The 25,357-nt window shown below is 34.6% G+C and overlaps 1 protein-coding gene across 2 annotated transcripts in view; it reads right to left on the reverse strand.

Moving 5' to 3' along the window:
* Window positions 1–5,811: 5,811 nt before the first annotated feature.
* Window positions 5,812–25,357, reverse strand: part of LOC145276014 (serine/threonine-protein kinase 36-like) — a 122,154-nt gene continuing 102,608 nt past the window's right edge. For both annotated transcript variants that reach the window (XM_080127670.1, XM_080127666.1), the window contains 4 exons: window positions 21,273–21,402; window positions 18,522–18,594; window positions 9,545–9,641; window positions 5,812–8,253 (listed from right to left, as the gene is read on the reverse strand). In XM_080127670.1, the coding sequence (XP_079983796.1) occupies window positions 8,041–8,253; window positions 9,545–9,641; window positions 18,522–18,594; window positions 21,273–21,402 (513 nt within the window). In that variant the 3' untranslated portion in view covers window positions 5,812–8,040. The remainder of the gene's footprint in view (window positions 8,254–9,544; window positions 9,642–18,521; window positions 18,595–21,272; window positions 21,403–25,357) is intronic.

Consider the following 25,357-nt stretch of genomic DNA (forward strand, 5'->3'; position numbering starts at 1 on the left):
CACACACCTCCAAACACCCGGACAATGCCGAGTACCCCCCCTGCTAGTGGATCTTATAAAAGAAAAAAATAAACAAAAACAAAAGATAAATTTGCTGCTCATAAGAAATACGTACATCTCATATTTGAAGTAAATGTCTTATTGACACCATGTACGGGTGAAGAATAGCATCATTTCTTATACTTTTGCACCTCTATCTTCTATACGTATAAAAGGCAAAAGCGGCACATCTTTGTATTTCCAGCAAAGGCTTTTTTCACACGGTTCTCCATTGGGTTACTATATCTTAGAACTGTTTACATACCCCCTAGATCATAATATGTACGATTTGTGAAGGGACGTTGTATCTTAATTTATTTCGATCAACTTTTATAAAATTCACACTATTCCATTGTCGCGTGTTTGTTTGGCTTTTTGTATAAATAAAGTGAAACTAAATTAAAACAAGGTCACTTTCTCGGCTTTTGCGCCGGGGACGTCCAGAAAGCAACGAGCTTTTGATCAATGTGGTGAAAACCGTCATATCAGACAACTGCTTGAACACTTCCCTTTTTATGGAGAGCCGGTTTTCCTCCAACATCTTGGGGAAACAAAACACTGCCTCAAAGTCAAAGTTAACTGCAGGATTTCATTTCCTCTATTGCGTGATGTTTGACCTCATTAAATTCACGCACACCTGTCGCATAACTTTTTAATCATTTAATTTCATCCACTCTCATTCCACTGCCTTCGTAGCATCCAGGTAAGTCATCATGCTTTTTTTTCCACCTTCACCTCAAGGATTCGGGTTCGAGCCTCCCTCTCTCCCAAAACTTTTTTTTTTTACACCGACAAACACCCGGGCAATGCTGGACACCCCTGCTAGTCTATATATATGAAAGTAAAAATGTGTGTGTGTGTGTGTGTGCACTTTTGTGTATGTCCAGCAAAGACTTTTTTGAGGGGCGCGCTCGGTCGAGTCACTCATTCTTAAAACTTTATATATACTGTCTAAAGCATAATATCTACGAGTTATGAATGGGGGGGGGGTCGCATCTATCTTTAATTCGCCCGACTTTTACGTGCTATTTTTTAGATTTTTTTCAATCGCTGTGTCTTCATTTTGAAGCGAAACTGTGAAAACGAATTTGTGTTCTCAGCCCTATGTGCTGAGACGTCCAGAAAGCAAATAAGGTTTGATCAATTCTGGGGGGGAGAAAAAACGTCATATCAGACAACTGCTATTCATTTGGCGGGGGGGGCGGATCAAACAAATACGCAGAAACTGGCTTACAAGCGCCAAACTTAAGTTGCGTGATGTTTGACCTTATTAAATTCTCGCTCCTGTTAATTTCATTTCATAAGACAGTTTTCACTTCCTCTCCCCTCGTGGTCAAGCTGGTTAGGTGTCAGGGTTTTTTCCCCCTTTCTTTTCCACCTTCGTGTCAAGGCTTCGAGTTCGAGTCTACCTTCCTACCAAAACCTTTTTTTTTTTCTTTTATACCTTCAAACACCAAATTTTTTTTTTTTAACAGGGTTGTTTTGATCTACACACACCTCCAAATACCCAGGCAACGCCGGGCACCCCTGCTAGTCTATAATATAAATCCCACCTGTCTGTTTAAATGTATCTAAGTATGTACGTTTGTATGTCTGCCTAAAACTTTTGACAGAGGCGACAGATTTTCACGAGATTTGTAGCGTTTTGAAGCTCGCCCTTCGGACAAAAAATATCGAAAAACTGGCTAAAAACATTAATTCCTTCATCCTGAATTGGGCACTCTTCTATAAGGAGGGGTCGCTTTTTTCACCAATATTTTCGAAAATTATTCCCGCTTTGCGATTGACTAGTCTTGATTTAAACCTTTGCCACATCTGGTTTGGCGATAAACACAACGGATAGAGCGTCACTTTTTTTGTTCACATTCTTTTCCTCCTTAGCGGTACAGGTTCGAGCCTGCCTGCCTACTACCACTTTTGCTCAACACACACATCCAAACACCCAGGCTACGCCGGCTATCCAGACTAGTTTCTCTATCTATATATCTATAAAAGTGAAAATGTCTGTGTGTTTGCGTGTGCGTGTCTGTGTACATTTCCCTATCAAATAACTGTCAATTTTCGATCTAGAGACTCGATATTTCGCATAAAGGGTATTGAGATTTCGGAAAATCTTTTTAATTGGTTTTCGGTCAGAAATTTGGCTGTCAAGGGGTCAAAGTTCAACGATTTGACCTTTGAAAACTCTACCAAACTCCTCCGCCAATTTTGGGTCTAAACATTTGAAATTTTAGATATAGGTTACTTGGACATGGATCTAACTTAATAACTTGATTTGAGCCCAAAACAATAACTGTTAAAGGGTCAAAATTGGAGTCAAATTTTTTTTTAAATTGACCTCTGCGGTCTCTACCAAATTTCTCAGCCAATTTTTGGTCTAAACATTTGAAATTTTAGATAGTGTGTATTCAGACATAGGGCAAGCTTTTTAATTATTTTTTTTCTGAAAATTTGCATTCCAAGGGGTTAAAAAGATTATACCATTGTGGTCTCTAGCAAACTATTAAGCCAATTTTGGATCTAAACAATTGAAATTTTACATAAAAGGTATTCAGACATGCAGCAAGCTTTTTAATCAGTTTTTGGGCGAAAATTTGGCTACCAAGAGGTCAAAGTTGACAGAGTTGACCTTTGCAGACTCTACCAAACTCTTCTGCCAAATTTGGCTCTAAATACTTGAAATTTTAGATGTAGGCTACTTGGACATGGGTTAAACATTTTAATTTAATTTGAGCCGAAAACAATAAATGTTTAGGGGTCAAAATTGGGGGTCAAAGTTTTCAAAAATTCGACCTCAGCAGTCTCTACTAAATTTTCTCTATCGTAGTTAAAGAAGCCTATTATACAGAAAGGCATTACTTTACATATTCACACTTTTTAATATATACATATGCACATAACGTTATGAACAGTACATAGGGCCCAAGCAAAGCCGGCCTGAACTGCTAGTAAATAATATATATAATTTAACTATTATTAACAAATAATGAAAGTAATAATTTTGATTAGTATTTACTATTATTAATCAAATTTGTTACTTATAAAGATGGTAAAATTGCTGAATGCTAAAAATGCCTGTAAACCATTTCATATTTCAGCGAAGTTTGAACTTTTTGTTTCTTTTGGAAGAATACAAATTTTATAACGGTTTCATTCATGTGTACCAAGTTTCCTCAGTAAATGATGTTTTCCAGGCAGTGTCTTTATAGGAACTTTGTTGCTTCTCTATGGGTACACCTAGGTTTATATTCTACCAATGCAGGCAGAGGGACACTGGTGTTTTTTGTCTGAAACCTGTGACGGTGGTAAAGCTTTTGCAGGATGATAGTTCCTGTGGCACCTCTTCATGTTCATGTCAGGAGTGACGATTGTCGGTGCTCATTCCACTTCTACACATGTGCAAAAGTCAGACAAACTTCTGCACAGAACAGAGAACCTTTCCAGCTTGATTTGAAGCTTTTCACATCTCCATTTGTTTATCGGGTGTAAATCTGTTAACGTTGACTTTTGCAGCATAAGCAGAAACGGCAAATATTGCTGACCAGTATTCTGCAGCTGAGTAGCACAGCACTAAAGCTGACAAGCGTAGGATCTGTGCCTCAACTCTCAAAGAACTGTTAGCCAGAATCGCAAGCAGGCTGTTACATATCAATAGCTTCTTGGGGAGCTTCTGAACATGTGTTGTGCATGTGTCCTATTGAGTAGGACACCAAAATAAATTAGGTATAGAGTGTTTTCCAGGATTTTACCTCCCCAGGTGATGTTGAGTGTCCTTAGGTGGTTCTGAAGATAGAATGAACACAAATTAGTTTTACCTGGGTTCAGGTTTAGATGCCACTTGTCATAGGATGATGACAACTGCATGAGCACTTGCATCAATTGATCTTTGATGATTTTGAAGTTATTTGATTGGGTTGCAAGGTACATGTCATCTGCATATATATGTGAGTGTTACATAATATTGGCCTATCATCTGTATGTATATATATATATGTTGACCAATATGGGGGTCAGAACCGACCTTGTAAGAGGCCATTCTTCTGTGCCCTCCAACTGTGCTTTTCCCCCTACTCTCTCTACATAAAAATTCACAATGGGGATATTTTTTTGCTAACTTTCAGTCTAAGTGCTTGATGGTTAACTGTATCATAAGCTTCTGTAAGGTTTATAAAAACTATGCCAGTAACCAGTCCAGCTTAGAGCCAATCCCATACGTATTGATTCAAGTTTAATACTTGACCCTCAGAGATGTCCCAACTATTCAGTTATCAGCTTCAATGCTGAAGGCCTATTATCTTCCTGTCAAATCTCAAGACTGAAGTTCTGTACCTTCAAGAGACACATAAAACATTATCTCCAACAAGAATTCTAAGAATATTTCTAGTCACTTTCCATACCAGTGTGATGTATGGAAGCGTCATTTACATGTGGGACAAGACGATTATTGAAGGCTGTTGGGACAAATCGATGGACAATATTAAAATACTGCAGCTAGAAACTAATAAAATGGCAATAACATCCGTCTATAAGCCACTTTCAGTCCTGTTCAAATAGCCTGCCAACTGCACTATGAACAGTAAACTTCAACTGATTATTAGTGACTTCAATAGTTAGGATACAGTGTGGGGTTATGATCACACTAATAAAGACAGAACTGATTGAAGAGTGGGCTCTCTCCCATGACCTAGCCATACTGAACAAATTTAAGGATAAACCCTCTTTTCTTAGTGTACACTGGACTTGGCATTTGTTACTTATGAGGCATAATTTCAAGAAATCTATCGGTCAACCACTATCCAAATTCCAACACCGCCCCATCGTAGTTGAGTTACAAGTAGTTATCCAGCCCATCACCACCAAGCCCAAGCTTCGATTTAACTATCAACAAGCTAACTGGGAAAGCTTTGAACTGAATCTACATGTAGATAATAACATAATCACTATATTCCTGACTTAAGTGGATATAAATCTTTTCAATCCTTTGTATGGCAGTGTGTGAAAAATAACTCACATCTCTGTGCACATGCTTAATCTCAGTGAAACATTGTTGAGTTCACTAAGAAATGCTAGGAAAGAATCCTGAAGAGAATTCATCAGTAACATCAACATGAATCATAACAGCAAGGTGGTGTTGAAGACAGTAAATAAACTGAATGCTGTTAACCAATCACCACGAAGACTGGAGAGGGTAACTCCTAACCAAGTTGCCAATCAACTGCATTTGAAGAGATAATCATTGAATAAGGAACACAGATGCCTGAAGCAGATGAAGATTGCAATGAAGATCATGGAACAATCAGATGTCATCTTTCTACCATTTATGATGGCGGATGCCATGAAACATTTTAAACCATAAAATATCTTAAGGCAAGGTTTCAGATCAAAATAGGCTCAGTACTGAAATGATACAGCAGTTTGGTTCAATGACACTTGAGTGGGTTCTGGCACTCTATAAGAGATGTGCCACAGAGTACCAAACCACTAAGATCTGGAGAAAAGACAAAATGAATGCCCTCCTTAAGCCAGAAAAAGACCTCGTCCTGGCTGCTAGTTACCAACCTATATCCCTGATCTGTGTCCTATTTAAGCTCTATGAACAGCTCATCCTTAAACAAATTGCTCCAATCGTGGAGTCCCTCCTAACTTCGGACGAATCTGGTTTCCTTTAAATATGAACATCTATTATTTATAGGTGGATTATTTATCCATCGAACATGTTGGTTACAACAAAATATGAATATACAAACACAGAACACATTATTATAATATATGAAGATTTTAATTCTTTATTTTATGAGTTTCCAATAAAAAAATGACATGACATGATATTTACAAAGAAAAAACAAAGATGTAATATGATAAAAAAGATATTTTTGATGATTAAAAAGTTGAAAGATTTATTCATATATCTTTGTAGATGTTTTTTATTTGCTATTTTGTTTGTTTCCATGCACACATGATGATGTCACAAAAGGATGATGTCATCTATTAAAACAGGGGTGGTGGATAATGTAATCCATGAAATGAGAGTGGGAAGAGTAATCTTTTACAGAAATGAAGATCTAGTATATAAATAAAATTACAAAAATCGTTTTATTTTCTATTTGATTAGCACTCGGGAATGTTTCCTCTGGATTTAAAAAGAGTTCACTTCAAAATTCTTGGTAGATGATTGTCAACTACAAGAAGTACCTGAAGAAAGTCAGAGAATGAAACAGGTAACATTTTGAACATAAATGTAGAAAAATGAAGTACTGAGTGTTACCCGTGACCTACAAATTAATTGGACAAGACTTTTAGATTACTAAGAGTATCTTCAATTATCATACCGAGTAGTCAGCTAATGCAAAGTGCTTAGAATTCTGAGAGCCTGCCTTATAATGACTCCATTCTGTGAGCAACATATTGGCTGAAATGTGCACAGCAGTTATTGCATTAGCACATTTTGCTGCTTTTTAATATATCATCAACAATTCATATGGTATGTGAAGGTTTGCGTGTTTGCATGCTAGTGTACTTTATGACATCCTCAATAACAATAAAGATGAAGACAACATCTTAAAACATGTAAATAATATTATATTGATACATATAATACTCTTTTCTAGTCTCTGTGACAGTGAAAAGGAAAGGGAAACTTTGTTATTTTGTGACAATCGTGTCACCATATTCAGAGATAACACAGAGGTCAATTAGATTTCCAGATAAATTGCCTAAGCATTGTTACTTAGGTCAAATGAAAATGCATGCATAAAATTCACCTACTTCTTGTCTGTCCTGCACACTGAATTCATTCCACTTCTACACATGTGCAAAAGTCAGACAAACTTCTGCACAGAACAGAGAACATTTTCAGCTTGATTTGAAGCTTTTCACATCTCCATTTGTTTCTCTGGTGTAAAGAACCATCTCTTTTAAGACAAGTAAAACATTTGAAATATATAACAACAATCCACAAGTTTACTTGAGATTTTGAGATTTTTCTATTAAAAATCTCAAAATCTTTTGAAGAGACACAATAAAAGAACACTTTTAAACTTGCATTGAATTTCCTGGCAATTTCAGGCTTGAAACCCATTAGACAGCAACTATTTTGAATTTTAGGCAAATAATCTTTAAAACTGGCCTATGAAGCAGCCATCTTAAATCCTAGAATTAAAAAGCTCATTCTATCCTTTTTATTGGGAATGGGAATATAATTTCTATGAATTAACAGCAAATTATGTTAGATATACAGTTAAGCAGCTGCCGTTTTGATTTTTAGATTAAATGAAAATTTTCTTATATCATCATAGATATATTATTAGCCAATTTCACCAAACAGCTCACCAAAGATAAGTAATACCATATTCCACCTTTCATTGTATGTAATTGACCGTTATTTTTTCTAGATATTGCCATATAATATATGCCTATTTTCAAATTAATATCTTATATTTTTTTTTATTTTTTATATATATTTATACATTTTATATATATTTGTACATTTTATATATATTTGTACATTTATCATTCCTGTAAATAAATATTAGACTGTATATAATATTTTGTGTTTGCATTATTCTAGCCATTCAAACCAATTTTAGGAAAGAATAGAACCTTCTTTTACTTACATCGAATCCAGTGACTCATATCTTGTATACTGTGAAAACATATCACCTTTGGGAGACTCGTACCCAATATATATAGCAATGTGTTTATATAATTACAAATACAGATGTTCATGCATTAATTTCTGTGTTAATGCATTAGTTTCTGTGTTAATTTAATCTCATTAAAATAAAAAGTATATTTCAATGAGAATATAGTCGAAGAGAAATTTCACCTAAAAAGTCAGTTTGATGTAATCCTTGCACCTGAACTAAATTGATGATTTTGATCATCTATCTTTAAGTGGTGATAGTGGTGAGGTTTGGGGGGGGGGGTCAGGAATTTAATCCAATACCTGTTTATAAGAAATATCTTTTTGAAGCACACAACTGTTGTCAGTCTTTTTGTGCTTCATGTCAGATGAGGTAACATGTCGTTTTGAAGAATTTCCAGCAGTTTATTGCAATGGGTGGTCATGTCAGCTGCTTTCTGATCCCCAAGGGATGTGATCATCTGGATTTTTACATTGTCAACGTATAGGGGAGAAGATGCAGATGTGGGTTGTGGTGTGAGGGTCTGGATCAATCGATTCAGTAGGTTAGAGGCTTTGTACGTAATTAGGTCCTACAAGAGAAGATAAATCAAACAGCATGATGTGCAGAAAGAAAAAAAAATATGAGAAAAGAATAAGATGAGACAAAAAAAAAGAAGATAAATAGAAAAAGTTGATGAAAAGGAAAAAGAAAATATTTTATATTTCTGCAACTTAATGGCTTTATTTGGATTCCACATATTAAACATGGAGCTAACTTGGATTTCATCTTTCCATGTCTTTATATGCAATATACACCTTGGACAGGTTAAATCAGCTTCCTCCAAAGGAGGAAGTCCACAGGCGTTGTATATATATATATATATATATATATATATATATATATATATATATATATGTATATATCCTAGTAAGAATGCGCAAATTCAACACATAAACAGCTGCCACAATACCATAAAACTGCCACTCGAGTACTTAGATACATATCTACCCTTCTATGCTGGTGCAGATCAACTATAGCCATATCACCACATCCTTGTGTACCGAACCCACATATAACCACATAATTTGGATTTCAATAACAATCCTCCTAACAAACTTGAGAAATCAATCATCTACAATTCCTGCCTACTTTCTTTAAATGAATTTAAAACCACTTGTCTAACCAAAACCAGTATCAATAATTTAACCCACCCTCTATTGGTGCTTAAACCTAAACATGGATTGCATGAACAAAACTTCTTTCTTAGAACTGCCTGTAGAACTCTGTTCCACTGGTCTGCTTTCCAGCTGACTAAAATATTGTCATCTTCAAGTCCAACATAAACAAGTTCTTGTTGAACTGTCCTCTTAAATAATCTAATCATACCACTACTAACAATTACTACACTATTGTCCCAATGACTACTGTACATACATTAACCCTTATCCTTGTGTAGCTTCCAGGCCTTGATAAACAGTGATCACTTTATAAAAAAAAATCAAAATGCAACAATTTATGAGAAAGCTTTTGCAACACTCATTGTGATTGGTTATGGCATTCTTTACATGCACGTTCAGTTAATCAAATTTATGTTCATGAGAAATATTAACATACATAATAAATAACAATCGTATTGAAATACAGGAAACCAACGCCATAAGTAAACAATACACTGAAAGAACAGCAGAGGATGCATTGGTTAAAACGTGGTTCGAAATAGGTCAACTTTAATGAGAACAAAAATCTGAAAGAAAATAATATGAATGTAATAAAGACCCTAAAGAAAATCACACAAAGAAATACATATTTTTGCCAGACATCAATAAAACTCATTAGAAACACAACGAATACTGAATAAATGAATCTGTTGGGAAACTTACATTTCTGATTTCTTGGTTTCGAATCAAAGTGCGAAGAGCAACCAAAGCAGAGATTTGGATTGAGATGTCTACATCTTGGCAGGCCAAATCCAACAAACTGTAAAAGAGGAAAATAAATGGCACATTTACTCCAAGAAATTTCAGAAAAAATACTTGCAGTCAACACTGGGTATGTACATCTTTATATATACAGGGTGACTCAAAAAAAAACAGGCCCCAACTCTAATTAAGTCCGAATGAAATGAAACTTTGGTCATAACTAGCTTATTATGTTCAAAACATCACATCAATTTATCCATTTTTCCAATTTATCCATCACATCCAATATATCCATCACATCCATTTAGCTTTTGTTCTTTTGGGGGGGTCACCCTGTATATACTAGCCTGGGTGCTTGGCATTGCCCAGGAGTTTGGAGGTGTGTGTTGAGTAAAAAAAAAAAAAAAAAAAAAAAAAAAAAGTGGTAGTAGGCAGGCAGGCTCGAACCCGTACCTTGAAGGAGGAAAAGAATGTGAAAAAACAAAAAATGTGACGTTTTTGCTGTTGCGCACATCGCCAAACTGTAAGTGACATAGGTTTAAATTAAGGCTAGTCAATTAAAAAGAGGGAATGACTTTCGAAAATGTCGGCAAAAAAAACAACCCCTCCTTGTAGAAAAGGGCCCAGTTGAGGGTCTTGGAATTAATGTTTTTAGCCAATTTTTCGATGTTTGTCGTCCGAAGAGTTGAGCTTTAAAACGATACAAATCTCGTGAAAATATGTCACCTCTGTCAAAAGTTTTAGGCAGACAAACAAGCATACATACATACATTTAAATTAAACAGACAGGTGAGATTTATTATATATAGCGGGAGTGCCCGGTGTTGCCCGGGTGTAAAAAAAAAAAAAATTTGGTAGGGAGGTAGGCTCAAACCCGAAGCTTGAGGCGAATAGCCTGACAACTTACTGCGATGCTATGTGGGCAGAGAAGTAAGGAAGGGTGAAATTAAACGTCTAAAAATGCAGGTGGTTAAATGAACATGAATGTAGTAGAGAAGATGAAACACAGTGTAAATTTTGTAACATAATAAACGACAACTTTGTTTCGTAAATCGGACATATTATAATCTAGACAGTATATAAAAAGTTTTAAGATTTAGTGACCACACCAAGCGCCCCCCCCCGCCAAAATCTTTGGCGGACATACAAAAAAAATGCACACACACAAACACACACACATTTTCGCTTTTATATTATACTATGCCCGGGTGTTTGGAGGTGTGTATGGTTTTGGGTCAATCAAAACTCCAGGGGAGAGGGGGTTAAAATAAAGAAAAAGTTTTGGTAGGTGAGTATGAGGATCGAACCCGAACCCTTGGGGCAAAGTTGGAAATTAAAGTGTGAAAAAAAATCATGGGTCACCGCGACATACTAACAAAACACGTTTGAAGTTATTTATTTAAGAATTAACAACAGAATTGACACGTAGCCGCAATAAAAGTTAACTCTACTGCTTCTATTTGACCTCATTAATGAGGCCATAGAAGTAGCGGACTTAACTTTTGCTCTGCTTCTATTTGACCTCATTAATGAGGTCAAATAGAAGTCACGGAGTTAACTTTTGCTGCAGGGCAGCTTTTGGGTTTGTTTACCCAACTTTGACTTTTTTTCCCCAAGATGTTGGGGAGGGGGAAACCAGCTCCCCATTGTCCAGATTGAATAGCAATTGTCTGATATAAGGAGTTTGACCCCACATTGATCAAAGCTGATTGCTTCTGGACGTTTCCCGGTGCAATTACCGGGAACAATGCCTTAGCTTTGAATTAGTTTCGCTTTTTATACGAAAAAGCTGAATGAACACAAGACGGGCTGAAATAGCAATAATTTTGTAAAAGTCGCTGGTAAGTAAATCTAGACGCTACACGCTTTCCCAAATTGTAGATATTATTATCTAGGGGGTATATAAACAGTTCTAAGCGATAGTACCCCTCCCCCAGGAGCGTCGGCGAAAAAAGCCTTTGCGAGGCATACATAAAATGATCACACACATTTTGCCTTTTATATATATAGATATATATATATGATAAGAAACATTCAGCTTTGAAATGCGAAAAGTTTGTTTTTGATTCTTTTTATCCTCTTCCTTCCTTATTGATCTGATGATATAATAAAGTTCTTTTTTTTTCTTTTTTTTTTACATAGGCATCACCGCTTATCAAGGCCAAGAGGCCACTCAAGGATAAGGGTTAAAGAGTGTACAGTAGACATTGGACAATATAGCAATCATTAGTAATGAAAATTTGGTAGATTTGATAACTTATATAGAACAGCTCATCAAGAACTTATTTACGTTAGACTTGAACACAACAGTCAGCCGGAAAGCAGGAAAACGGAAGACAATTCCACAGGCGAGCAGTTCTAAGAAAGAAGCTTTGTTCATGGAATCTACGTTAAGGTTTAGGTACAGATAAAGAGTGGGGGGAATTATTGATAGTGTGTACAGCTAGACGAGTGTTTCTTGTGAAAGTTTGGCGAGGGGGGACCATAGATTGAAGCTCAGTTGAACACCTTCCATGAAAATAACGATACATCAGAGACAAACTCGCAACATCTCTTTTGTGAGATAGAGGTTGCAAGGAAGAGAAAAGGACATCTCCTACGAGGCTACGAAGTCTATTTTGAACTCTATCAAGGCAGGACAAGTCCTTTCTAGCAGCTCCTGCCCAGATGTGGCAACAATATTCCATCCTTGGACGTACCTGGCTCTTATATAGATAGAGAATAGCATCAGCAGTGAGATATTTACCGGATCGATAGAAAGATCCCACCATTTTTCCAGCGGCCTTGGCAACAGATTTGATGTGCATGTTCCATTTAAGATCAGGAGTAAAGGTCAAGCCCAGAAGCTTGTCAAAACTTGAGGCCTCCTGAAGACGAGAGCCATTCATTTCAATTGATGCCAGATGTGGATCAGAATGTTGATGATGTAAAGAGAGAAGCTTCTATGTAACTTTTATTCCTCACCTTTTATTTATATGTAATATATTGATTACTCCTTTTAACCCTGTAGAGCTTTTACTATCTTGATGAGTCTTCTTTATTAAAAAATAAATTCTTTATTAGGTTCATATATATTTCTTTTTATATTTTTTGGGGGGAATTAAACCTGGAGTTTAAAGAGCAGAGTTTATTTTAATGTATTAGTAAATGTATTAATACTTTTAAAAGAAAACAGTGCCCATTGTACTTTAGATATATAATAAGCTCAATAGGTGTAGGTATCCTAGAGCTATATTAATATTGAGTAAAACGATTCATAATCGTAAATTAAAAATCAGTTTATAAAAGGAAAAATTAATTTTGTTTGTTTTCCTTTTGAAACTGATTTTTAATTCACAATTATGAATCGTTTTACTCAGTATATATGGTTTCATTGCGCTGAATCTACCATAAGAGGTTGGAAAAAGTCAGCGCAAATTCATCACTGGTACGACCTTGCAATATGTATATATAGTGTCGTAATAAATATTGTATCTTTAGCTCTTACATTCCTGATTGAGCACTTTATTGGATTTTTTTCATTGCCTCCTGACACGCTATATATATATATATATATATATATATATATATATATATATATATATAGAAAAAGAATAATATTTGGTTATATATTCAAACATTGTAGAGCTCAATAAATCGATATTAATTCTAAAACAATTATAAATTAAGATATTTTCTGAGAAAAAAATAAGACTTTATAAAAAGCACGGTTGGTTTTTATCTAAAAAAATTGTTTTTTTCGTTAATTGTTAATACAAATGAGACCTTTATCAAAACAAAGCCGGAGTTTTATCAACAGACTGTGAAAGAGAAAAATAAATGGCATAGTTACTAAAAAGAATTCAGTAAAAACACTTGCAGTCAACACTGGGTATGTACAGCTTCATATATGATAAGCATTTAGCTTCAAAACGCAATGGCCTTAAGCATCTTTTCTTCTTTTTTCCTCTTCCTTCCTCATTGATCTAATGATATAAAAAAGCTCTATGTAACTTTTATTCCTCATCTTGTATTTTTATTTAATACATTAATTGCTCCTCTTAACTGTGTAGAGCTTTTACTATCTTGATAGGTTTTCTGTGTTAGATTCTTTATTAGGTTCATTTATTCTTTATATATATATATATATATATATATATATATATATATAAAGAATGTATTTTGGTTATATAGAAAGACTGAAATATAGAGCTCAACAGCTCAATAATTTCCTATATAATAAAATGACAGCAGAAATTCCCCTCTGGACCAAAGTATCATAGGTTTCCAACAATAGATGCCACATACAAATTCAATACATTTAGGCTAATAGCCACTATCTTATACAGCTTTCAAATACCATTTTATACACATTCAGGTGTGATATTAAAATGTTACATTTCATCCTACGAGCAACAGCATCACAATCACAACATCTTTAGAGGAAGTAGTCCTTATTTATCCCTCTAAATATTTAGTCTATCTGTTGTTACCGGAACAAATTCTACATTTTCCACAGATTCTGTGCTTTCACCGCTCATAACTGGCTATTACATATGTAGACCTAACATAATCTTCACAGTTTCCAATTCATAAATGATAATAGCTCCCTCACTAAACTCACTCCATTCTGATTGGCTGAGCTCTGATAATTCTCATATTCTGGAATCCAATTCTATGCTTCATAAATGACCAGTTACTAAAATTACAATACGGCGTCACTTAGAGGCATATTACTTCACACAGCATCAAGTTTGTTTCATACATAGGTCATTTCTGTCTTGTGTTTGTGTGTGTTGCACTTCACAATTCGCTGGGCGTTTGCTATAAACATTAACAAGACTCAAAATATTGTGTATCCACAAGTATTGAAGACATAAACAAAACATGTGCCACTAATGGTTCGTATTATAGTCTGTGCGTATGTGTGTTTGTGTGTGTATATTAAAAAAAAAACTTTTGTTGTTAAAACAATTGCAAAAAAAATAATAAACATATATTAACATTACAGAATGCAACATTTCATGAAATAAATAAATATACTCAGTAAATTTACAGTACATTTTTATCTTTTTATTGTATTTCTCTTTAAAGAAACTGAGCCATAGTAATGCATGGTTAGGTACAGCTAGTTCTTAAATAATTACAAAGTAAGATATTTTTCCGATAAAAAAAATAAGACTTTATAAAAAGCAAGATTGGTTTTTACCTAAAAAAATTATGGCTTTTTTATCAATTGTTAATACAAGTGAGATATTTACAAAAACAAAGTCTGAGTTTTATCGACAGCTGAATCTTCATATTTAATGAAAAAAGTATGAACTTTCTTTGGACATTGTCTGCGAAAAAGCATCAATTCTTATTTACTTGTTTTTTTTTTTTATGATACATGTTCTGAAAAAAAAGCTGCATATTCCATATATATTTATTATTTTCAGGCTAAAGAAAATAATTTTAAACAATGGCAAATTTGTAGAACCACTCTCTTCACCAGGCAGATAATATGCGTAAAGATAAAAGGTTTGACATTTGTCAAGGATCTAACTTATCCTTGGTGCAATAGAGTTTTCATTCTTAATTGGTTTCCCTAACAAGACATGAAAGTAAAGCCTATTTCACTCATAGGTGGAACAAAGAAATGATAGGTATATATCTTCATTAGTAATATTAGTGAAAATAGTACAATCATTCTAACCAAAGTTGAACATGGTATGCTAAGTCTGCAGTTGCACTAGCAATCATTTCAATAAGTTCTTACACATATTGATAGGTTTCCGAGCCGGATGACATATTACACTGAAGATGTCAGGAAATTGGTTTAATAATTCGCTGGCTGTTTGGATGCTGCAGGGAAGTATTATTGTGCTAATGTTATTTTTGTTCTTCATCCATGACATGCTGACATTAATGGACAGAGCAACATCTCATTTTACCTGTGATGACTTGACTGTTCCCAAGCTTTTATGTCAATGACACACAAATTTTTGTGTTACATCTAAACCCTTACATAGCGTTGGTATACCTGTAATCACTGCTTGCTTTTACGTCTGAGTGGGTGGGGGACTGGGGCATGGTGTTCAACTCAGCAAAAACAGTTGTGTTATTGTCTTCTAGATATCTCTCTTCTGTCCCTGTCCATGAGATTTGGTTTCAAGACACATTTATGCCATTCTCTAAATAGGAGTAATAATATCTACCAATCTCAGGCTTGACGATCACTTGTCTTATATATCCAATAGGGTTAATAGGGAGCTGTAGATGTTGTGTATCCTTATGATACTACCATTTTCAGTGTCATGAGTTGACTGATGAAATTAATCAGGTCTTTAATTAATTAGGCAGGTTAAAATAGGCAAATTTAATTGTGAAAATAATTAATTTTCAAATTACTGAATTATTTGAATTTGAGTAAATAACAGATTGTGAAAATCAGTGAAAATGAAGAAAAGAAAAACGGTCACCAAATACAGATATGCTGAAATAAACAATGGAGTCGTTAAAAGAAAAACAAGATTTTTAATAAGATGAAAATGACAAAAGTGTCGATCTTTTGCCAGCGGAGTTGACCTGCTAACCTTTTGCCAAAAGCAAAATAATTGTCAGAAGATATACAAAGTTATCGTAAGTAAAACAAAATCATTTCGATTTTAATAAAATGAAAATAACAAGTGTCAATCTTTGGCCTAAGGGTTGACCTGTCAACCTTTGGCCAAAAAGCAAAACAACTGTAAGAAGGTACACGAAGTGGTCAGAAACAAAACAAAATCACTTAGATTTAAAAAAAACGAAAATAACAAAAGTGTTAAGCTTTTGCCAAACAGAGTTGACCTGTCAACCTTTTGCCAAAGGTGAAATAATTATAAGAAGGTTCTGGAGTTGTCAGAAACAAAACAAAATCATTTTAGATTTTAATAAAAATGAAAACAACACAAAAGTGTCGAACATTAACAGGTGTTCTGGGTCAACCTGATCAGGGCATAAAGTGCAAAGTTTGACACAAGACCTTGGGAGTGGTCAAAGAAATTGAAGCCTAGATTATTAATTATGGCACTAGCCATTGGCTGCTCTAGAATGACCAATCACATACAAGTCCAGAGGAGGGGTGTCTCTTCTTGTCCCTCCCCCATGGTTATGGTGTTTCCTCTTGTCCCTCCCCCATGGTTGTGGCATTAAACTATTGGTCAACAGTCTTGATTGGCTGATCAGCCAGAAAGTGCACCTGCCAAAAATCGGGTCCATAAAAAGAGGGACACTAAATTGAGAAATCAAGTTGGTTCATTTCCCGTTGCTGACAACTCCGCAGCCATATCTGCCATTTTTGACTATCAAAAACTTTCCACCAGTCAACCATATTCTCCCCGTATCTCGGCATTCAACTTTATTTTTTTAACCAAGTTTGTTTTTACACATATTATTGTAACATTAACAGGTTTCAATAAATCTTGTTATTGTTGTCGATCGGCTGTTTCTACTTTTCCTTTGGAGCCGCTAAGTCTGTTTGGTAACCTCAACTACAAGATCCGAACAGTCTTCTAGGCCACATCACCTCAAGCCTTCTTTTGTGAAACTATTGTAAGACAATGTGGAGCATGAAGGAAGGTTTGAACAGCCAAAACCTCATGTGGTAGTCACGAAAACCTGACCATTTCAGTATCGTGACAAAGACAGGACCACATCCTGAGCAACTAAATTCTTCATGAATGGCTTTGGTGAATAGTCTTGACAAGGCAATGATTAGTCCCCACTTGGAATATAGGTACCTAGTGTTCACCAGAGTTGGCAAGGTGTTCTCTGATTCTCTTGAGCATCAACAGCATCATTGCCATCAGATATATACTATATATTCCCTGGTATAACCCTGCTCCCTTTGGAGTATATGATCTGCTTGGATTATATCTACTATTTACTTGCCAGAATGTAACAGTTGCTTCTTTTGCATACAGATTATTTCATGGTTGTTGCCCCACTGCAATGCTTAAATACCACCTGAACCAACCAAACCTGTGACAATATACATTCACGTTAGACCCTCTACATAATCATACCAGTGTTTTCTGAGATTCCACACACTATCTGAAAATAAACTACTTAGTTCTGGGTTTAACACACTTTTGGTGTAAGAAGAAATAAAGTAGAAAGGAAAGAAAAATTTGTTCACTAATATTAGAGAGTGATTAATGGATCAAAAATTAGTTTTAATGATGCACTCTGAAGAGATTTATAAATACAGAGTCTTCAAAAAGTCATCATCTATTTAAAAATGTTAACATCAAAACTCCAATCCTGATGATAATAATACTTATACACAAGGAACAATATATATTGGAAATATTTTTGTAAATGTGCGAAAAAAAAATTGTAGTTTTTTCCAACTTGGCTTTTCATTTCCTTGAAGTATAATCTAGAATTTTTCAGTGATGACCAGTATTTTAATCATGTAAAAAAAATACACAAAAATTCATGATTAATGGTCACTTACTTGCAACCTCAAGAAAAATATCTTTCTTCTAAATATTTTAGAATCCATGCCACCAATACCTAGTATTCCCAATTTTACTCCTCCAAACAAGATCTATATCGGAGACTATCAGTCAAACTAAAAAGTCCAACCACTCCAAGGCGTGGTAATTAAGAAAAGTGCAAACAAACGAACAAGAGTGAATTACTAGGCCCAATCCTTTCTTTGTCGGGGGACTAATAAATAAACTTGTGAACCATAAAACAATTGTTTTCTTGATTCTAATACTCGAACGAATAAATGTTGTTGCCATGCGTTTGTAACTGCAGAAATGAATGAAAATATGACAGATTACGAGAGAAAAACCTTGATGGCATCAGAAGAAGTCATGAAAAGAGAATTGAAATGCAAACATATCAAATCTACACAAGAACTAAACTAACAAAAACGTTTTTGATAATGAATTAATAAAAACTAAAACAGAAAATAGTTCATACTTACTTCAGAATGGTTTTCTGATGTATAAGTTCTTCACACAACAAATTTGAATGTAAACCAAAATTACCACAAGCACCTGAAAGAAAATTCAAAATCAAAAATTATCCCAACCAGCATTTTCTAGAATTTGTATATGATTCCATTATTTATTTACTGTAATATTCATTTTTCAACCAACGTTTTATTCTAAAAGATGTGATTAGAAATATGGTAAATATTAAGACCATAACACTAATATAGATGTGTCAACTTAGAAAATTTAATAGAAAATATGATTAAAAAACAAGTAGATAAAAATATTAAATTAGAATCGATATTCTTTTTTTTTTACAAATGAGTCACCACTTATTAAGGCCCGGATGCTACTCGAGGATAAGGGTTAATGAGTGTACAGAATTCAATGGGAAAATATCGTAGTAATCGTTAGTAGTGAAAATTTGGTAAATTGGATTACTTAAGGGCTTATCAAGAACTTGTTTATGTTGGACTTGAAGACAATCATATTGTAGTTAGCTGGAAAGCAGGGAAATGGAACAGAGTTCCACAGGCATGCAGTTCTAAGAAAGAAGCTTTGTTCATGGAATCTATGTTTAAGTTTAGGTACATATAGAGAGTGGGGGAAATTATTGATAGTGTAGAATAGTAGTATTCACCTTCACTGAGAAAATGCATTTCATTCATTAACTGACAAAGTAGATAGTTTGTCTGTTCATCCTAATATTTTCCTGAGAACTTTTTCAAAATTCTTTTTATTAAAAATCTTTTATTTTAAATGTATAATGTTTCGAGGTTTTTATATGCTGTAAAAAGTTAATTTCTTCATAGTTATAAAATATATATATATATATGTACGATTTATTGAATAGTGCGGAACCAAATTGATGTCTGTTGTGTCGAGGGGTGTACATATCAGGGACAAAAAGACATATAAAGGAGGACAGATAATGGCATATACCGGAGGACGTGATAATGGAGAACGAGACATCATTTATATAACGGCGTATCCGGCGATGACGGTGATGTGACAATTTCTTGTTGAGTTCATTTTTATAGTAGAAGGCATAGAGAGATGTGAAGGGATGTGAAATGGAGAGTTCTTTTTACACACAGAGGGGCAGATACATTATTGATGATGGGTCAAACAACATTTTGGAAGGGGTTTACACAAAGTTCAATATACAATATGATGGGACAGTGTGATCTTATAATAACAGAAGACACACATTACTTTGTGGTTGAAATGATGATGAAGACAAAGGCTTACAAATAACATGAAGACATTTATTTCCAGCTGGTGATGAGAATGATCAGGTATTCTATGCCTTGCAGAATTACTACATTGTCTTGTCTCCATTCCTACCTCGCTTCTGAAAGGGGCTTAGCTAACTCAACTCTCCTGCCTCCCGACCCTCCTAGTTGTAACTGGTCTGAACTCTGATTTTGAACCCTAACTTAACTGCATGTATTGAATCTATCTTTCTTTGTGATGTCAAAATGTGCTCAAACATGTGAATGTTTTTTTCATGTGGATTTTACATATAACATATGGCTCCAATACGTTTTTGACAACACAAAGACATTCCTTAATTGACATTGTCCGATTCTACCTTAGTGACCTAACTAGCTGTATAGTTATTTCTAATATAATGGACAATTCGCCAGATTCCTAGAATTGCATCTAAATAGCAATATGTATTCTTTTTAACTTTTGATCACCGAGTTCGATTCCAGTCTTTTCCTTTAATAAATATTATTTTCAATCCTATTTACTTTGTTTCTCTAATTACCGGGATGCAACAGAATAAGAACTTCTTTCTGAATTTAATTGTAGCTGATTATAATTAAAAAATAAACAAGTAACAACTTTTGGTCAAGTTTGAAGGTAAAGTAAATAACAAAATTAAGTGAGGCTGACAAACGTCTTCAGTTAAAGAAATGAGATGTTTATCTAAAAACATGCCATATAATTACTTAATTGCTTTAAAAATAAGATAACCCTCATTTAAATAAAATAAATATAAAATATATAATGTGAACATTTTCTTCATTGCAGATTCGTACCTTATACTGGAATTATGCATTCTATATCAGAAAGAAACTTTTGCATGCACACTCTTGGTGATGAATCAGAGTTCAACTAACTTCCAAAAATGTTGTACCCTGTATAGCTGCTTTTTGTATCACATAATCCTGACTTTTTTTTAACACAGCCATCTTGTATTATTTTGGATTATTCAGACTAATGTCCCATCTTGTATGTTATTTTTGCAACATTTTGGATTATATAACTTGAACTTGGAAATTTTTATATTGAACTTGGAAATCTGCACATAATTTTGAATGGAACCCTTTATTTAATCCACTAGAGTAGCATGCTCTTGTTCTGTCAGCCATGACTGGTCTTAATTAATTCATAATTGTATTGCCTTTCATTTTTTTTAATTCATGTTATCAATGAGTCAATAGTGTATCTTGTTTCTTACTACATGGTATTTGAATGTGCCTTTAGCTAAGTCTGAGTATATACTACTATTGTCATCAAGACATTACATATCCATTAACATCTGCTTAGATGTGTGTCTGTGACCAAGTCTGGCATAATGTTATCCTCCTGAATGTCTGCAAGATATTATATTACAATTACATCTGATGTCGGTCTACATGTATGTGTGCCCAAGTCTGAAACCAGACCATCCCAATGGATTTCAACAAGACATTCAACATACAGAAAAGAGAAAAGAAGGCAATATTTACTGGCCGCATGTGCTCTGGTCTTGTTGATGGGATCCTTCAAGAGCTGTGTCATGATGGGAATTGCTGGGATGAGCTGATGGTAGAGAATGTCACTGTGAAAGGCAGCATTACCCACAGCATAGGAAGCACTCTGGATAGAAAACAAAAATCAAACGATAGAATATTTCAATCAAGCTTCTCAACAACAGCTACAATAAAATTAAGTTTTTCAAAACATGCCTTCTGAGACCTTGCAAAGTTCCAGGAAGTCAAGAGTCATACAGTAATGACTTTCTATTCAATTATAGACGGATTTGTTTTCAAAACCCTTTCGCAAAGAAATAAAAACAATATTATGTTCAGCTATATCTCATCATTGCCTCTATTCAGTTTCAAAAGACAAGGCAGCTGCAGATGTAATTGTGAGGCAAGGGTTGTGCAATCTCCAACCACACCTGAATCGGTACTGCTTGAGTCCAGTGGCAAGGAGAAGTCTAGAATGACTGAAAAGAATGCTAAGCAAAGAGCACATACATCAACTGGAATTCCCAAATGGTCACCCATTTTAGTACTGACCAGGCTCAATGTTGCTTAACTTCTGTGATCTAATGGGAACCGGCGTGTCAAAGTAATTATGCCAAGATTATGGGCTGTATGTCATAGTGAGATGAATAATATAAAAATAGTCACACATTAGATTAGTTTGTACACACAATTTTTTTTTTAATTGAATACATTTAATTCCTCAGGACTCTCACAAGTTCATCGATCTATCATTATTTACAAATAGCCTGGGATGACAAAATGTGGAGAAATAGAGGTGGAATAATTATGTTCTAATCAAGTTGATAATTATCATGGTACAAACTCTCTCTGGTTTGATTACTCAGAAGAGGGTAAAAAATTATCAACTAAGTTTCAGCAAATATGCATTATTGATTGTTTGAAATTCAAATATAAAAAAAAAATATTAAGGTGGAGTTGTCAACCCGGGAGCCATGCCCGCCTACAAACAGAGACAGGGGAGTTAAAAATAATAATAATCAAAAGATGAATTGTGAATAATAAGTAGTAAAATTTAATCTATATATCTATAAAAGTGAAAATGAATGTGTGTGTGTATGTCTGTGTCTGTAGGTGTACATTTCCTTACCAAATAACTCTGACAATTTTCAGTCTTAGATACTCGAGATTTGACATTAGGGGTATTGAGATTTGGGAAAATCTTTTAAATCGGTTTTCAGACAGAAATTTGGCTGTTAAGAAGTCAAAGTTCAACGATTTGACCTTTGAAAACTCTACCAAACTCCTCCGTCAATTTTGAGTCTAAACACTTGAAATTATAAATGTAGGTTACCTGGACATGGATCAAACTTTTTCATTTGATTTGAGCCCCAAAAAAATAAATGTTAAGAGGTCAAAATTGGGGTCAATGTTAAAAAAAAATTTAACCTCTGAGACCTCTACCAAATTATTCAGCTAAATTTTGGTCTAAACATTTGAAATTTTACATAAATGGTATTTAGAGATAGGGAAAGCGTTTTAATTGGTTTGGGTCGAAAATTTGAGCTGCCAAGGGGTCAAAGTTTTGACCTTTGCAGTGTCTAGCAAGCTACTTAGCCAATTTTGGGTCTAAACATTTGAAATTTATACATAACAGGTATTAAGACATGCAAGCATTTTAATCAATTTTGGGGTGAAAATTTGGCTGCCAAAAGGTCAAAGTTGAAAGAGCTGATGTTTGCAGATTCTACCAAATTCCTCTACCAATTTTGGGTCTAAACACTTGAAATTTTTGATGTAGGTAACTCTGACATGGGTAAAACTTTTTATTTTGATTTGAGACCAAAATAATAAATGTTATAAATGTTAAGGGGGTCAAAGTTGGGGTCAAAGTTTTAAAAAATTGACCTCTGAGGTCTCTATGAAATTAGACAAATTTTGGTCTAATCATTTGAAATCTTACATAAAGTGTATTCAAACATAGGGTAAGTTATGAACAGTACATAGTGCCCAAGCAAAGCCGGGCTGAACTGCTAGTTGTCTATAAATGTAAATAGAGGAAAGTTCCTCCAACTAGTTTGTTAGAAAAGAGTCAAGTGCAACTTAATTTTCTGTGGTATTTGTAAGCAAAGAATTAACAAAAGGAGCAGTGAAACTGCAGGTAGGTTGAAAGAGGAAAACCGGTTTGAGTGCAGGAAGTGTAAAACGATCGAGATGGATGAGGATTTAGATGTGGACAAAGTTTATTTGAATCACAAGCAATTGAGATCGTCCAGAAGATTTGTTACATGGATGATACCATCGAAACACATACGTGTAGTAGGTGTTGGACTGTTTGCAAGAGTTAGAAATGAATAGAGTAAGTTCAGGGAAGTTCTGCCATTAATAATCAACAGAGCACTACCAGTGATATATGATATGATATGATATGATATGATATATATGATATGATATATGATATGATATGATAATGATAATGATATATGATATGATAGATGTGTAATGTTTGTCATAAAAGCAGGTTTAGATCTGAAGACCTCAGAGGATGATTAAATCTGAACAGTATAGAGAGACATATACAGATCAAGACACTTTGTATGGAAAGAATGTGAGTTTTGGGGTAAGTAGGTTTAGAAGATTTTAGGTAGTAGGTTCATTTCACAGAGGTATGCCAAAGAAAACAAGGGAAGAAGTGATAAAAATGAAAAGAGAAAGGATAAATAAAGACCTGGCCAGAGATAAGTTTGTTTGGATTGGTTGCTTTTATTTTATGGCATATCAATCCTTTTCAGGTTATTTAATGCCGAATCCAGTGATTTTGAAGAAAAAGTTTATAATAGAATATATTTGTTTTTTTATCCAAGTCAGTTTCTATTTAACTCATAGTTGGGACCCAAACAGGTACTACCACTCAAGGTCAGAGTGGACCTGGGAGCAATGGCAATTAAGAGGTGGCTCCACACTCCCCAAAGCCGGCAAGCTGGGGCCTCACCATTGGATATAATTTAAGGTTATATCCAGTACCAGGTTTGTTTGGAAGTCAATTTCTTAAGGCTGTCCAATGCAAGCTAGCATGGAAAACAGACATTACACCAAATATAATATTAGATAATCAAAATGCAGTGTAATCTGTTCTAAAATATCTCGTATGTTAAACAAATCCATTTTCAAACAGAAAATTAAAATGAAAATGCTTTAGTTATTCAAAAATAATTTTGCTTCTTAAAAAACATTAACAAGCTCAGCAAATGAAATATGTGTTAAATTCATTAAAGTGCATAAATATAATCCTGATACAGTGATAGCAAATGAAGCAGTATACCTTTTAAATGACCATGTCAAATGTCATGTCTCATTTTAGAAAAACAATCTTACAATGCAAATAAAAACAATTAACATTGAACAGGATTTTTATGAAAGAGAAAAGAAAAAGTAATCCCATAAAAAAGATTTACTTGAACTAAAGAGATTAAAAATGGAAGAAGCCTCTGAAATTTTTGTATGAAGCTGACTCTCCTAGGAAATAACTCCTCCCTTCCTCTCTCTATCATCCATCTACTTACATAATTACATCACAATTAAAAATGGAAAATATAGAATACAGTTTTTGTCGGCAACCATCCATCTCGGGAGATGATGGAGTAGCTCTGATGTCTATCTGTACCTCCGGGAATGGCTGTACAGTATAACTCGGGAATGGCAGTTCCTGCCTAGTGGAGCTACATAGCCTGAGCAGGGTGATATGGGAGGATAGCTGTTCTTCATACAGCAGTCTCCCCTCCTCTCAACTAAGCCGGAGGATCCAAGAGAAAGATAGAATCAATACAGCTTGCCAGTGATGACAATATGAAGTCAGGCAGCCTTAGGGACTCCATCTCTGGATTTTCTATCAAGGTTTACTCCTTTAGCCTTTCTGATAAGGTAATCCTGTAAGGCAGCAAATGTTCTGAATCAGAGTTACTTTCTCCTAGGTGAGCTATCATTCATAGTTGAGAATCCGAACCTACCCAAACATCACTGGTTTTAAGGCACCATTGGATCGCCTTTGCCCTTTCTTCTACTTAGTAGAAACAGCTTCACCAGGTTTAGTAGCTAAGCCACAC

The sequence above is a fragment of the Euprymna scolopes genome, chromosome 1 (genome assembly GCF_053919585.1).
Source record: "Euprymna scolopes isolate OS-2025 chromosome 1, ASM5391958v1, whole genome shotgun sequence".
Taxonomy (NCBI): Eukaryota; Metazoa; Mollusca; class Cephalopoda; order Sepiida; family Sepiolidae; genus Euprymna; species Euprymna scolopes.